Here is a 17,143-nt window from a genome sequence, read left to right as displayed (position 1 = left end):
CCAATGAGCATGCCCTATTGGACATCAGATAAATCACTCCATTTCCACACTCTACAACAACTGCACTGTCTTCCGCATACACGTCCCCACACTTTATGTACTCTCCATTGCTGGTGCAGCCACCTGCCGTCTGAGAGTGGTTATTGCACATTGATGTTGAATGTAGGTGGTGGTCACATAATGTGTCTGGACCATGTAGTTTATATTTAAATTTATACCTACAAGCTGATTATTTATGGATGGGTGCATATAGGACTAATAATATTTAGTTTAATGATAGAGATAAGTCCGCAGTTCTTTGCTACTACTTAAATTTGAGGTTTCTAAATAAATATTTTCCCCTTGCTTAAAGGGTATTTACCTATTTGAGTTTCCTTTTATTTATTTCTCAAGCATTTTATATCATTAGGTACCTGATAAAAGATTTCAGTATCAACATTACTCGCCCTTTTCATGTCATGATAGTGAGTGAGGTGGCATGGCAGCCATATGTGGGGCTCACTTTTGGAGAGAATGTAGTTCAAATTTCCATCCAGCAATCCAAATTTAGGTTTTCTGTGGCTTCGCCAAATCATTAAGATGAGTGCCATGATGCTCCCTTTGAAATTGACATGGCCAGTCTCATTCAGATTCTTGCCCAGTCTGAACTTGTGCCCCAACTCCAACATGTTGAACCCTAGTCATTCTTTCCATTTGTCATGCACAGTTTACTTACTTTTTGGTTGCAAAAATTTAAATTCCTCTTAATATAGCATATGTTACTGTAATGTGTGCGAGCAAGCGACCGTGCATGCGTGCACCTGTGTGTGTGTGTGTGTGTGTGTGTGTGTGTGTGTGTGTGTGAGTGATTTTGTAGTCCTTTGACCAACACTTCATTTCTGTGGCAAATTAGCCTCCCTAATGACTTATACTTTAGTTATATAGACTGATATTCGTCACACTGCATGCTTGAGTTTGTGGCTAACATTCTCTTTTATTAAGAATACCAAGTTTCACAAATGAGTCTTGCATTGCATGCATCCTCTTTGTTTCACTTTGACAGGAAGTGAGAAACTGGATGAACTGAGCCGAAACTCCAGAATGTGTCTGTTCCAGGTATTTCATCTGTTTCTGTGTGTCCACTACGAATTGAACCATTGGTTAACTACACCATTAATATCCCACTTTTCCGTAGATAATTTGATTTATGCAGTGAAACAACAAATAGATAACAAAACATTGCGTAGTAACTGTTTCCTTAATGATCTTGGAGAACCCTCCTGTATCTCTCCATCTGTCTTATTGTTTCCTATGATGAACATAAAACCACTATATGAATCACTTTTTTCAGTATACTTAAATATAACTATAAAAGGTAAAATTATTTTATTGATTCCTCATCATTGATTATTTGTATTGAACCCAAATTTGCATCAGGTGTTATAAACAGATCTCTTCATTATGTCTGATATGCTGGATAACTAGTTTAAATTCGCATTAAATGGTCCTCAAGATTTTGTGTACCTGTATATTAGTTCAATATATTGCTATAACATATTCCAAAATTTGATAAAACCTTTGTTATAATGTCAAAAGAATTGATCCACCAGCAAATATGTAGTTTCTTATTGGAAACTACCCTTGCTTACAGCTGTGAAACACAAATGAATAGCAAATTTTTGGTTGCAAAAATTTAAATTCCTCTTAATATAGCATATGTTACTGTAATGTGTGCAAGCAAGCGAGCGTGCATGCATGCTCCTGTGTGTGTGTGTGTGTGTGTGTGTGTGTGTGTGTGTGTGAGAGAGAGAGAGAGAGAGAGAGAGAGAGAGAGAGAGAGAGATTTAAGTACTGTTAACTGTCATCTTGCATTTTTTACAATGTAAGTTTCTTATTTTTCAGACTATAAAATGGAAAAACTGAAGGAATGATGAAAATTTTTCCTTTGACAATTTTGTGCAGTATGTTCACCAGCTGGTTGAGAGTAAGAAGCACATTACTCACTTCTAATTAGAGCCCACTCATCATCTGCCTGGTGATTTGTGTACTGAATCGACGTCCCATACAACTCTGCTGTGGAATGACATTTGCTGTGGAATGACGTTCACCACCTCATCTCCTAGCTGCTGACATGCAGAGCTGATTACCCAGTGTATGGTGCAGTTAACAGGTCCTTTGTGCAAGGCATGCATAGTTTTATACTTTCTGCAGATTTCAGCTCGCCTCAGATGAGGATCAGGTAGTTGTGTCCATATTACACAGCTTGATAACTGGCTCCTAGCTTGCCTCAGTGTCAGAGTATTCCTTAGGCCATAGCTGGACTGGCCATCTGTAAATGCATCCAGGGTTGAATCACATTACAATAGCTGTATTCATAAATCTTTGTTCTATAAATTAATAATTTCATTCAATACTAGCCATGTAAGTAATCAATTTATTTTATGATGAAAATGAGTTGAAAGTAATTTTCTGTGGTGGATTGCAAATCTTAAAGTGTTGGATTATCAAACAACATATTTTATATCTAATGCTTCTAAGCTGCCAGCTACAAAATTATACAGAAGACCTGAAATAAAACTTGAAGAGATACTAGACACTGATGAAGTAACATGCAAAAGACTCAAAATACTGAGGGAAATAATTCAGGCATTAAGGAAGAGGGATTAAAATGTACGTGGATAGTGTTTATGATGCTATAGAAACTGTTAAACATTGTCATTTGATATGACTGTAAAAAAATTTATACAAAATAAGAATGTTATACAGAGACAGGCAAGGAAACTACATTCTGAAAACTTTAATTTTCTTTTACTTAAGTAGTGGTTAATAACATTACAACCAAAGCAGTTAATGTAACAGTGTAGAATGTATAAAAGCAGTTTATGGTGCACAACTTGGAAACTAGTCTCTCTCTCTCTCTCTCTCTCTCTCTCTCTCTCACACACACACACACACACACACACACACACACACGTCTGAATGCCAGGAACTTGCCTAGAACAAGCCTGATAATTTGAGAATAATTATTAGGAGTTGAGTGTTGTTTGGCATTATCAATCATTGTTAAATACATATTTTTGGAATACAGTCACAATAAGGACTTTGTTATTTATATATTATTTTTTGTACTGTTATACACAGCATATGTGTGTGAAGAAATATTTTTATTCCTATTACATACTGAATCTCATAATGTGCCACCAGAATAGATATTGAAACATTTTTAAAAGTTTTATGTTATTTTTTTTTATAAATCATTACAAGTGGTGCAATTCATGTGTTATAAGTAACTTTCACATTAAAGTTTTTCAGAAAGAAACTCATGGTAATCAATTATTCTGTGTGTGTGTGGGGGGGGGGTGATTGGGGAGGGGGAGGGGGGTGCATGTAGATCCTAGACACATCTGTCCACAGAATATTTGTCATAATGAAAACATGATTGGGGGAAACTGAGGTATTAAAGAACTTAACTAATGTGGTTGACACACTGAGAGCGTATAGACCGTATAATAAAATTAAAGTTTGATTACAGAAAATGCACAGAGCACTAATCATCTAAATCCTATGATGATAAAAACTGAGCACACAATAACACAGGATTGAAAACACACATGTGCATCAGGTAACAGCTGAAATATATCAATTAGAATGCCAGAGCTTCGAGGGCCACCAAATAGAGCGAACTTAGAAGCCAGGATTTAAAATTTTTGAGGCCCATTATAAAGAATATTCACACACATCTCTAAATGTATAAAATTACATTAAATAATCACAAAAACAACCACAACAGGAATCTGTTAATGCTGAATGAAAAATAGCACCTGCGGAAGGTAATGGTTGCAAACAACAATGTGGCACAACACCAGACAAACAATAGTGGTGAACAGTTTTTCAATTTGCTAAACAGAATTTTATCAGAGCTTGTCTGATTCCATATTATCGGTATTAAAGTGCACCTTATGTGGGATACCACATTATATGAGAATACAGTGCTAAGCTTTTATGATAGAAGAACAGAAAGTTTTGCAGTTGTGTAAATGTAGCCATTTGTAAAAAAATTGATAGTGTCAGTAAAATTGTCATGTACATTAACTAGCAAGATGTTGCTGGATGCAACTGTCGCAGATTAGCAGAGAAGCACTAACATCGTTCTCTAGCAGATCACTTACCTGCAGGTCTCCTGTCCCAACCTCAGACTTTGTTTCTTACACTAGATGTACGGTCCTGGAGAGACTGTAGAAGGATACAGGGTGATGTGGACAGAATTTCCATTTGGTGTAATGAATGGCAGCTCACTCTAAATGTAGAAAAACGTAAGATAATGCAGATGAACAGGCACTGTCCATAGCTTGTGGTCTAGTGGCTAGCGGTGCTGCTCCATCGTCAAGTAAGGAACTGATGTGTAAAAGCGGCAGTAGGGAAGCTACAGACAATGAAAATTTGGATAATCTGGTGAAACACGCATTCAAAAATGAATACATAAATGAGAGGTAGTCCTGCCACAAGTTTCCACAAATTATCACTCACAGAATTTAACTTTCACGTGATCAATAGACTTGCTGTAGGACAGGTTGAAAGCACACAAGTTCACACAACAAAACTGCCTTTAGAATAAAGACCAGTCCCCAGAGAGAACACAGAAATCAAATAACCGCTATCACTATAACAGAAGAAACTAACTATAGGTCACGCTTACAAAAACAGTAACAGCTTACCCCGTTGCATGTTGATCTACGGTGCCAGTATCTTGTGGTGCAGACATAGTGGTAGTACAATTGCAGTTGTAATTGCAATGCGCTTAGTAACTCTAAACACATGAGTGGTTTGCAGATGACTAACCTAGGCTGTTCCAAAGGTAATAGGAAATACTAGCCACCAAATGGTGGTAACTGCTGTACACTGAAACACAATGTTAGCACCTTAAGAAACACAAAAAGGCACGAAAAGGTCCTTGTAGCCAACCTAACGGGGAGAGGTGGAACCATTACTGCTGTCCTGGCCACCTGGAGTGGCCAAGTTCCGGGCCTTAAGTTGGGTGATCTGAACTGGCAAAAATTCTCAGAAAGCAGGAAAACTGTGTGTGCTGCCACTATTGCATGGCTTCAATGACAATTCAAAATAACAGCCAGAAAACCAAGCTAGATTTCACTATCTTGGATGTTTTCTGTATTAATTAAATAAGGAAAGTTAAATTTGTCCTGCCCCTCCAACTGATAGTCTTCATTGTTGACAATACCTCAATAGTGTCTGTGGACTTGGGACAATTAATTTAGTAGCATCAATTCAGTAATTAAGTTTGATTAATTGTTAATTAACTGATTGATTGGGCTGAGCTACATATCACTTACTCAGAGTTTTATTTATAGTTTGAATCTGTGATAAGAATTAAAGGATTAATTTTATTACTCTCTCTTCCTTTTATCTTGGAACGCTTCCATTTGGTCCATGTTTGCATAGAAAAACAACAATATCAGAAATTGAGTCTGCCTTGATGCAAAACACCTTGTTATTCATTTATTTCTTTATTCTCCTAAACTAGTTTCGGCGACAAATATCACCATCATCAATGGGTTTTTTATGGTTATACAAACACAGTGGCACACGATTACACTTTTACTATTTGTTTTTTGAAATATAGTTTTCTATGGATACTTTCATACTACCTTATTTACTTTATGTTACAGTATGTTTTTGAGAATTATTGTCACAGTTTGCGACATATTTTCTGTACGTTTTTTTTTTTTTTTTTTTTTTTTTCTGTTGCTGTTTTTACTCAGCGAACATCATGTCATCTGCAACTGTGTGAGCAGCTGTTAGTAAACTAAATACTAAAAGGTGAACTTCGTATGTCAGCTGACAGTAGTGGCTCTCTTTGTGAAAGCTATAGATCTAGTGTAACTTGATCATACTGCCCCAGAAGCAATTCCTACCAGTGCAACTGCAGGTGCTGACCAAAGTGTGCCTATACCCTTGGAGGTTGACAAAGGTGCAGCAACTGAGCCTCATCCTTGTGACAGTCTGCCATTCTCTGTGATGTGCACACTCAGAGCAGCTAATTGTAACGTTCCCCTCCTCTGCACTTCATGAGACAACAACTGTCCTGTCCTAGACCAGTAATTTGCTGGAGAGGCACCGCACTGACAATCTTATCAGCTCTTTCAGGTTCTAATATTAAATCAAACTGCGCATATCGTGCATATTGCGTCATTTGTGTGGTTTACTTGGTAGTCGCCATGCCTTGTAGTTCTTCTCAGGTTGGGCCTTTCGCCTTGGTTGCGTCACTCATTCATTTTGTGTGGTCTCGCAGGTGATTTACATCATCTAGGTGGCACAATAGGCTACCATCTTGGGTCAGGTCTTTGGTATGGATGTTTAGATTGCCTATGATTTTAATTGGCACACTGGGTAGTCTGTCGTTTGCGTGGAAGCCATTGCGCTGGAATGCTCGCTGGTCGGTGTAGCTCTCACCTTCCTTTTTGCCCAGCAACAAAAGGTCTCCTGCAGCAGGAGGCAGGTGGCTTCCGTTCTGGGATGCAGCACCATGCAGAACTAGGTTTCAGCTTCCTGCAAGGTGTTGTCAAAGTCGGTGCTCCATACATCTTGCTTGCAGTTGGTTGTAGTGCCACCTTCTGCAACTGTGGCTTGGTCTTCACAGTGGCGGTGCGACTCTGACTGCCTCCATTCCGCTGAGCACAACCAGCTTCCTCATTCATGTCCCTCACTGGTGGGTCAGATTTCCGCACAGGAATGGAGGCCGCTTCTGCTATACCTCTGTCCTGCTGAGAGGGCGTAATTGTTTCCTTGCTGCGTTTTCGCCTCCTTCAATGTCTCCTTTTGGCTTGGCCGGACTCGGCAGAGCTCACCCAGGACATCTTCTTCCTCTGATGCAGTTCGCTGGTGTTTTTGCAACCAGCAGACTCTACAGCTGTGCCAGCCTGCAACATGCACCGTCCCCCCCTTCCCCCCAGTAGTGACTGCACGTCGGTTCGTTGTCTTTCTTCTGTGGGTAAGCTTGGCTGGTGTGCTTGCCCGTGCGCTTGACACACACTGTCTGGTTGAGGCAATCTTTTGCCACATGTCTCTCTTGTTGACACCTACAGCACTGTGGCTTAGTGCCGAGTCCCACCAGGCGAGGCTCCAGTTGCATGTTGAAGGCCATGAGCTTGTTGAGCTCATAGACTCATTCTGCTTCCGTTCTTCTTTTCTGATTCTCGGCTATGTCTGCAGTTAAGATGAAGAGTGGCAGCTTTTTTGTGTTGGTTTTGTTATGTAACCTTATGGCCACTTCTCCGTACCCAGCACGCTGGAGCCTTCTGCAGATTGTATCTTCGTTACACAACCATGGCAGCCCTCCTGGGGAGCACCTCGAGTGCTGCCATTTTTGTCTTTTGTTGTGTCTTCTCCAGTGCCAAAACAATGTATTGGCCAAGAAGAGGCTTTGAGAGCCTCATAGTCAGCCCAGAGTTACGTTCAAATCTCTAAGTGAGCACCATTGTCCTGGCACTTGACGCTGATTCCTCCCTTCATGTCGTCTTTGAGTGTACTGAGGAATTCAAAGTATTACCTCTGGTACTGGCTAAAGATAGATGGTGTCAGAACATCTCAGTTGCCGATGCTCTTCCCTGTGATTATGTGGTCACGAGTTGTTTGTCCTTCCTCTTTGTAGCTGGCAGAGGTGTCGACTATGAGCCAGTGGCTATCGAGTCTGCCTGGTTCATCTTCCGAGATTTTACTCTCAGTCAACTCCTCAGGTCGAGTCACTGACGTGTGTCTAATCGTGATTGCCCTCTTCTGTTTTACAGTGTCTTCCTTTGCTCATTGTGCACATACACAGACACGATAATTTGCTTTCACTGTGATAACAGCAAACACGAAAAGTGTGCCAGGTGCACACGACCCATGAGCTCGTCTTCACACAGTGGTAGTGCTGCTCAGCAGCAGCAATGCACTCGCTCTGTCTGCCCAAGCAGAACTGGCCAGAGAGCTGCTCCCCAGGTCATTTAAAGACTCGTTCGATGAGCTATGGTGCACCTCCATGGTACACAAAAAGATCCTTGTAGCCAACCTCGTAGGGGTGACAGGTGGAGCTGTTCCTGTTGTTCTGGCTGTCTGGAGTGCCGGAGTCCCAGCCCTCAAGTTGGGTGGTCTCAACTAACGTGAATCCTCAGTACACAGGTAAACTGAGTGTGCCTCTGCCACCGTGTGTCTTTAAAAACGATTTGGAACAATGGCTAGAAAACCAAGCTATTTTTCCCCATCTTGGGCATTTGTTTAGTAATTAAATGGGGACTGTTAAATTTTTCCTGCCCCTTCCAACTGATGCTCCTCTATGTGGACAACACATTGGTAGTGTCAGTGGACTTGGGAAAATTAATTTAGTAGTTTTAGATAAGTAATTAAGTTTGATGAACTGATAATTAATTAATCAACTGGTCTGAGTTGTTAGCAGTTTACTGGGAATTTTATTTGAAGTTCAAATTTGTGATCGGAATTGAAGGATTAATTTTATTTCTTTTACTTTGTGGTGAGGACAAATCTGGACAGATGCTGTGGCCTTGCCATGTGCGTTTTGCACTTCACAAAGTCACTTCATTACAATATGAAGTAGACATGCCTAGAAGAAGTCAGAGGTATGAACAGAAGGTACAAAATGACTACATAAAATAACAAACACTAATATGGTAGCCCATTTTACAAACTGTTTGGAAATAAGAATCATAATGTGTAATGTAAATGAGTGTTGTACACTTCAATAGCTTAACAGATAATACTATATACATAATGCATTATTGACAAGTGAGGATGAAACAGTTCAGATAATTCCTCCACGGTGTGTCTTTTCTTTGTCTTAGAGTGTATAAACAGTGAATATTCCCAATCCACAAATTTATACACATAGAATATACCAAATCATACTCTGAAGCGCCAAAGAAAGTGGTATAGGCATGCATATTCAAATACAGAGATATGTAAACAGGTAGAATACGGCACTGCAGTCGCCAACACATATATAAGACAGCAAGTGTCTGGCACAGTTGTTAGATTGGTCACTGCTGCTGCAATGGCAGGTTATCGAGATTTAAGTGAGTTTGAACGTGGTGTTATGGTCAGCGCATGAGCAATGGGGCACAGCATCTCCAAGGTAGCGATGAAGTGGGGATTTCCCTGTACGACCATTCCCCGAGTGTACTGTGAATATGAGGAATTTGGTGAAACGTCAAATCTCCAGCATCCCTGTGACCGGAAAAAGATCCTGCAAAAACAGGACCCATGACGACTGGAGAGACTCGTTCAATGTGATAGAAGTGCAACCCTTCCACAAATTGCTGCATATTTCAATGCTGGGCCATCAACTAGTGTCAGCATGTGAACCATTCACCGAAACTTCATTGATATGGGCTTTCGGAGCTGGAGCTCCACTCGTGTACACTTGATGACTGCATGGCACAAAGCTTTATGCCCTGGCTGGGCCAGTCAACACCACATTGGACTGTTGATGACTGGAAACATGTTGCCTGGTCGGACGAGTCTTGTTTCAAATTTTATCGAGTGGATGGACATGTACCGGTATGGAGACAACCTCATGAATCCGTGGACTCTGCATATCAGCAGGGAACAGTTCAAGCTGGTAGAGGCTTTGTAATGATGTGGGGTGTGTGCAGTTGGAGTGATATGGGACTGCTAAAACATCTAGATATGACTCTGACAGGTGACATGTACGTAAGCATCCTTTCTGATCACCTGCATTCATTCATGTCCATTGTGCATTGGGCAATTCCAACAGGACAATGCAACACCCCACACGTCCAGAATGGCTCCATGAACACTCGTCTGAATTTAAACACTTCCACTGGCCACCAAACTTCACAGACATGAACATTATTGAGCATATCTTGGATGCCTTGCAATGTGCTTTTCAGAAGAGATCTCCACTCCCTCGTACTCTTACGAATTTATGGCCAGCACTGCAGGATTCATGGTACCAATTCCCTCCAGCACTACTTCAGACATTAATCGAGGCCATGCTACAATGCGTTGTGGCACTTATGTGTGCTCGTGGAGGCCGTACGCAGGTGTATAGTTTCTTTGGCTCTTGAGTGTACAAACACTATTTCAAGAATCTTCCAGAAATGATACACACCAAATAACTAATAACTGCTGATGGCTTATTTGGAACTGGCGACCCACAGCACGCCAACCAGCAATGCTAACTGTTACAACAGTCTGTATACGAGGTGCATTCAAATTCTAAGGCCTCCGATTTTTTTTCTAATTAACTACTCACCCGAAATCGATGAAACCGGCGTTACTTCTCGACGTAATCGCCCTGCAGACGTACACATTTTTCACAACGCTGACGCCATGATTCCATGGCAGCGGCGAAGGCTTCTTTAGGAGTCTGTTTTGACCACTGGAAAATCGCTGAGGCAATAGCAGCACGGCTGGTGAATGTGCGGCCACGGAGAGTGTCTTTCATTGTTGGAAAAAGCCAAAAGTCACTAGGAGCCAGGTCAGGTGAGTAGGGAGCATGAGGAATCACTTCAAAGTTGTTATCACGAAGAAACTGTTGCGTAACGTTAGCTCGATGTGCGGGCGCGTTGTCTTGGTGAAACAGCACACGCGCAGCCCTTCCTGGACGTTTTTGTTGCAGTGCAGGAAGGAATTTGTTCTTCAAAACATTTTCGTAGGATGCACCTGTTACCGTAGTGCCCTTTGGAACGCAATGGGTAAGGATTACGCCCTCGCTGTCCCAGAACATGGACACCATCATTTTTTCAGCACTGGCGGTTACCCGAAATTTTTTTGGTGGCGGTGAATCTGTGTGCTTCCATTGAGCTGACTGGCGCTTTGTTTCTAGATTGAAAAATGGCATCCACGTCTCATCCATTGTCACAACTGATGAAAAGAAAGTCCCATTCATGCTGTCATTGCACGTCAACATTGCTTGGCAACATGCCAAACGGGCAGCCATGTGGTCGTCCGTCAGCATTCGTGGCACCCACCTGGATGACACTTTTCGCATTTTCAGGTCGTCATGCAGGATTGTGTGCACAGAACCCACAGAAATGCCAACTCTGGAGGCGATCTGTTCAACAGTCATTCGGCGATCCCCCAAAACAATTCTCTCCACTTTCTCGATCATATCGTTAGACCGGCTTGTGCGAGCCCGAGGTTGTTTCGGTTTGTTGTCACACGATGTTCTGCCTTCATTAAACTGTCGCACCCACGAACGCACTTTCGACACATCCACAACTCCATCACCACATGTCTCCTTCAACTGTCGATGAATTTCAATTGGTTTCACACCACGCAAATTCAGAAAACGAATGATTGCACACTGTTCAAATAAGGAAAACGTCGCCATTTTAAGTATTTAAAACAGTTCTCATTCTTGCCGCTGGCGGTAAAATTCCATCTGCCGTACGGTGCTGCCATCTCTGGGACGTATTGACAATGAACGCGGCCTCATTTTAAAACAGTGCGCATGTTTCTATCTCTTTCCAGTCCAGAGAAAAAAAATCGGAGGCCTTAGAACTTGAATGCACCTGGTACATCACAGCTCGCGGCACTGCTCCCTTTCTTGTAGAAACATCAACCTGCTGTTCCAGTATTTCTTATTTTAGACAACTACAGCATCCTGGATCCAGATCTTTTCAGTAGTCCTCTGTATGGTGACACTGGCAGAATCTCCCGTTCTTGTCATGTTGTTACATCCTCTTCAATGTGATGAGCATCAAAGATAGCCTCTCCGATCAATACTTTGCGATCATCAAGTGGATCTTCAGTTTCCTTGAACCTTCCACCGCCAATTTGCTCCTGTGGGCTCTAGTAGGGCTTCACGCAGAGGATGTAGACAACGTCGTTGCACGTTTTTCTTCTTGATGAAGGATCATGATACTTGGCATCATAGGTGACATCTGACAAGTGACAAAGGATATAATAAAACTCAGACTAGTGCTCTAGTAACTTTTCCGATAGTACATCTTTCCGTGTAGGTGTAAAAATACATACTAAGTCTCCCAGCTGTATTTCACTGGCCAGCGTTTGACATTATACTGCTCGCGGTCTTTCTCCTGGGTGTCCAGGTTTTTCAGGCGAGCCAGCTGCCTTGTCTCTGGTCTTTGTGATGATGTATTTCATGTAGTCATCGTGTGAATATCTTACAGTTGAAATAAGAACAGTGCATCCATTGTCGTTTCAATCCCATGACTATGCACCAGAAATAATTATGTACAGCCGGCCGCTGGTGGCCGAGCGGTTCTATGCGCTACAGTCTGGAACCGCACGACTGCTACGGTCGCAGGTTCGAATCCTGCCTCGGGCATGGATGTGTGTGATGTTCTTAGGTTAGTTAGGTTTAAGTAGTTCTAAGTTCTAGGGGACTGATGACCTGAGATGTTAAGTCCCATAGTGCTCAGAGCCATTTGAACCATTTGAATTATGTACAGCCTTTGGTATCTTGCTTCTCGGTGTTGCATGGGAATGTCACGTGGGGAATTACCGTTTCCCAAACTATCTGTTTGGCATCAACATACATAGACAGCATATCTGTTCTGCCAACGTCCTATTCAAGCGTTCTTTGAAGCCATTTGTCCATGGATGGTAGGCAGTTATCATTCTGTGGGTGGTGATACAACGTGAAGATATGTCTGATACTAGTTCCGACTGGAAAACTTATCCACTTTCAGAGATCATCAGAAGGGTGCTCCATGTTTCTAAATCATGTCTCGTAGAAGGAAATTTGCAATTTCCAGAGCTTCATTAGTCGACACATCTTTTGTAACAGCTTAGCAGGTGAGGTGATCAGTGTAGATTATTATTCATCGAATCCCATTTGTTGACTTTGGGTATCTTCCCAAGAGGTCGATTGACAAGTGTACAAATGGTTCAAATGGCTCTGAGCACCACTGACTTAACATCTGAGATCATCAGTCCCCTAGAACTTAGAACTACTTAAACCCAACTAACCTAAGGACATCACACACATCCATGCCTGAGGCAGGATGCGAACTTGCGACTGTAGCGGTCGCGCAGCTCCAGACTAAAGCGCCTAGAACCTCTCGGCCACAGAGGTCGGCTTGACAAGTGTCAGGTCATGGTATTTATAGCGCCTCAGTGCGGGATCTCCACTTTCTCCTGGATTATCCATTGTTCACCCACTGACACTATATGACTGCTGGCTAATTAGCAGAGCCCCCCCCCCCCCCCCCAATGTTCATGTGATGTCTTGTCATGGGTCACTATGTCTTTCTTTTCTCCACTCTGCATCTGAAAGCTTCTGAATTTTTTATCCTACTCTGTGAAGGTAAAACACTGTTTCTGATCAGTCAAACTGGCTGTAATGCAGAGAACGGTGGAATCACAGTTGGTTCTTGAGGTCGATTATGGCAGAGTTCACGAACGAATGGGTAACCAAAAAACGTCTAGAATGTAGCAAAGTCTTCGTAAGCATATATAACAGTCCTGGAAGTAATCATAATCACAAAGGTTGTAAGGCAATGTCAAAACTCTGCTTTTCAATGGCGCATAACGAAATGCTTGAAAAACTAGCAAGAGATTGACTAACAAGTGTCAGGCCACGGTATTTACAGGCAGTCTCGCCTTAGTGGATGGCTCCATGTGACATACTTGTCGCGGCCCTACCTCACATGGGAGCAAATTGCAGCTGATATATGTAACCCACTTATGTCTTACCTGTTCTCAACGTCGATACTTAGGCCGGGCAGGAAATCGATAATCACTGTCAGATACTAAATCCTTCCCCCTTCAACTGGCACATAGGGCCTGGCATGACCTGGTCTGTACTGACTTTATCGAGGAAGGGGAGAGATAGATGCCAGAATCCCCACCAAATGCTTCCACAGAAGGTCATCAATGTGATCAGCTGAGTCGGATGCTGGTATAGGCAATGGGACCAACAACTAATCAATGGGTTCTAGGGCGCAACTTGGTCCTGCCAGCAGAGGAGTTGTTGCCAGCCATGTGGGAATGGGTTCAAAGATTCGGCTTTTATGGGGCCTTGAGTCTGAAAACACTGAAAGTGGGCTGGAGGTGTGGGAGGGGGAGACTGGGTCCACCTCCATTGGCTCCATCATTGGCAACTGTTAACCTTGTGTCAACGCCAAACACAAGGGCAGAGGTGGTAGTGCTAGCAGGCCAGCTTTTGGGCAGGCACGCACCAAGTGTTGTGGCATAAATCTCGTCCAGTCGGCAGCTGAGGGGAAGGGGGGAGGGAGTGACGTGACTCATTGCAGACAGAAGTGGTTTCAGTACCTGACTGTATACTCCTGGCTCGCTGCAAAATCAGACATCTGCCGCCCCCTATTGCTGATGATGACACTTGGGGTTCTAGCCAAAATTATGAACCCATACATGAGAGACTGTATGGTAGTAAGGTTGTGTGCACAAGCAGTCTACTCACTGAGATGGGCACAGCAGGTCGAAGAGTTTGTGGGATGTGGGCATGTGTACAATTTTGGCTGGCCTATGTCCATTTACAGGGATGGTGAGGAAGCTGATGAGTGCTTTCTTGGAGTTGAATGTGATAATTATCTTTCACGTCTGTGTGTTGAAGATCCTGACCATCTGTTCTGCTTTCAAACTGCAGGTGCTCAGTGCCATTGCGTCTACAAAAATCCTGAAATGCAGATGCTGTGAATTGAGAGCCATTGTCGAAAAACAGGGTGGAATGGACCTTCTGTATTGGAAATATGATGGACATGGCATTAATAGTGGCTGCTGTTGTAGTGGTAGTCATGCGTACCACATAAGGAAAGTCACAGAGAGCATTGACAAGTAGCAACCACATTGCTCCATGGAATGGTCTGGCGATATCAATATGCACTCTTAACCGAGGGTGGTCCGGGCATGGCCAAGGGTTGAAAACTGTCCTGAGGGTGATTGTTATAGACACAGGTCTAGTAGTTCTGGTTGGTGTGTTTTGCGGCGGCGTCAACAACAGGCCAATATACATGACGCCGCACTGTTGCTTTCATTGTGCACATTCCCCAATATGCAGTGCGGAGGAGCTTCTGTATGTAGTGGTGGAACATGGGAGGAACTACCGCCAGGCATTCAGAATTGTCCATAGTTAACAAAATGATGTCCTCAGTGACGTTAAACCTGTGCTGTAAGGAAAAATAGGTGCACCATTCCGGATCAGTTTCACAAGGCATGTGCTCCAGTCAACCCTGCCGCACAGCAGACAACAGTCGCGGATCACGGTCGGTTTCTGTTGCTACTGTAAGCGCCATAATCGGAAACTGGTCAAGGATCCGTCGCTGATATGTGTCTAAGGCAAAACACAACACCTCATGCCTGTCAGACTCTGCATCTGGGCTGCACAGCAAGTGGAAAAATGCGTCTACATTTGACTGCCGTATTATGGGACGATAATGAATCTCGTAGGTTTAGTTACTTAGGAACAATACCCACCATTGCAGCTGATACGCGCCGTCTTATCGGGAAATGAGAGGCTTGTGATCGAATATCTTATGGAACTTGGTACCATTGCGATACGTATGAATCTTCCTGACGTCATATATGGTAGCAAACGTCTCTTTTTCAATTTGCGAATAGTTCCTCTGTGCCACATTTAATGTCATAGATGCAAATGCAACGGGCTGTTCTTTCACGTCAGCATATTTGTGGGACAGCACGGAACCAATGCCACGTCTGACTCATCAGTGGCAAGCGTTAAACTTTTGCCGTGATAGAACGATGCAAAACAAGGGCCAACCTGAGGCACTTTTTATGTTGCAAGAGAGCCATCTGGCACGCCTCTGACCACACAAATTTAACACGGTTTTACGCAATTGATTAAGTGGGTGAAAATTTTGGGCTGCATTAAGAATAAACTTTGCGTAATAATGTTGTTGTGGTCTTCAGTCCTGAGACTGGTTTGATGCAGCTCTCCATGCTACTCTATCCTGTGCAAGCTTCTTCATCTCCCAGTACTTACTGCAACCTACATCCTTCTGAATCTGCTTAGTGTATTCATCTCTTGGTCTCCCTCTACGATTTTTACCCTCCACGCTGCCCTCCAATGCTAAATTTGTGATTCCTTGATGCCTCAAAACATGTCCTACCAACCGATCCCTTCTTCTAGTCAAGTTGTGCCACAAACTTATCTTCTCCCCAATCCTATTCAATACCTCCTCATTAGTTACGTGATCTACCCACCTTATCTTCAGCATTCTTCTGTAGCACCACATTTCGAAAGCTTCTATTCTCTTCCATACAGTAAAGCTGCATGTCCTCGGGAAAAAATACGGCTGTAGTTTCCCCTTGCTTTCAGCCGTTCGCAGTACCAGCACAGCAAGGCCGTTTTGGTTAATGTTACAAGGCCAGATCAGTCAATCATCCAGCCTGTTGCCCCTGCAACTACTGAAAAGGCTGCTGCCCCTCTTCAGGAACCACATGTTTGTCTGGCCTCTCAACAGATACCCCTCCGTTGTGGTTGCATCTACGGTACGGCCATCTGTATCGCTGAGGCACGCAAGCCTCCCCACCAACGGCAAGGTCCATGGTTCATGGGGGGGCGTAGTTTGCCGAAATATGAGCGTAGTTCTTTCGCGTTATTATGAGCTGATAAGTTAGTGATTGCGTCCACTTGACCCTGTGTGAGCGTGAGCCCTTCTTTACTTAGTATGTCCCAGGTACTTGACACTCAGCTCAAAGAAATTATATTTGTCGAGGCGACAAAACTTGATCTGGAGACAGACGACATGTGTAATTTGTGCAGGTAGTGTTCCAGGTGGCCTCAGTGATTAGCAAGTGATCTAAATAATTGACACAGTTGCGGATACCTTGTACGAGTTGCTCGAGGTATCTGAAATATCACAGGAGCGCTTACAACCCAAATGGCAACCTGCTATAACGACACATGCCGAATGGTTTATTAATCACTAGAAACTGCTTTGCTGATTATCTGCAGCCAACAGAAAACATGTGTCAGCGAGATCCATCTTTGTAAAATAATGGCACCCAACGCCAATTTTACCAACAATTCCTTTGGCATAGGAACGGGACACAGATTGACGTTTAGTTGAGCGTTAACGGCAGACTTAAAATCACTGCAAATTCTAAGTGACCTATCTGACCTTTTAACTGTGACCATGGACAATTTACAAACCTGTATATTTCAACTCTACAAAACTTGTAC

At 42.9% G+C, this 17,143-nt stretch overlaps 1 protein-coding gene across 2 annotated transcripts in view; it reads left to right on the top strand.

The window, feature by feature from the left end:
• LOC126248244 (spermatogenesis-defective protein 39 homolog) overlaps positions 1-3,238 on the top strand; it is a 122,831-nt gene extending 119,593 nt beyond the window's left edge. For both annotated transcript variants that reach the window (XM_049949094.1, XM_049949095.1), the window contains one exon: positions 1,882-3,238. In XM_049949094.1, the coding sequence (XP_049805051.1) occupies positions 1,882-1,902 (21 nt within the window). In that variant the 3' untranslated portion in view covers positions 1,903-3,238. The remainder of the gene's footprint in view (positions 1-1,881) is intronic.
• Positions 3,239-17,143: the final 13,905 nt, after the last annotated feature.

Source organism: Schistocerca nitens, chromosome 3 (assembly GCF_023898315.1).
Source record: "Schistocerca nitens isolate TAMUIC-IGC-003100 chromosome 3, iqSchNite1.1, whole genome shotgun sequence".
Lineage (NCBI taxonomy): Eukaryota > Metazoa > Arthropoda > Insecta > Orthoptera > Acrididae > Schistocerca > Schistocerca nitens.
The sequence above is the reverse complement of the archived record's forward strand: the minus strand, read 5'-3'. Positions and strand labels throughout refer to the sequence as shown.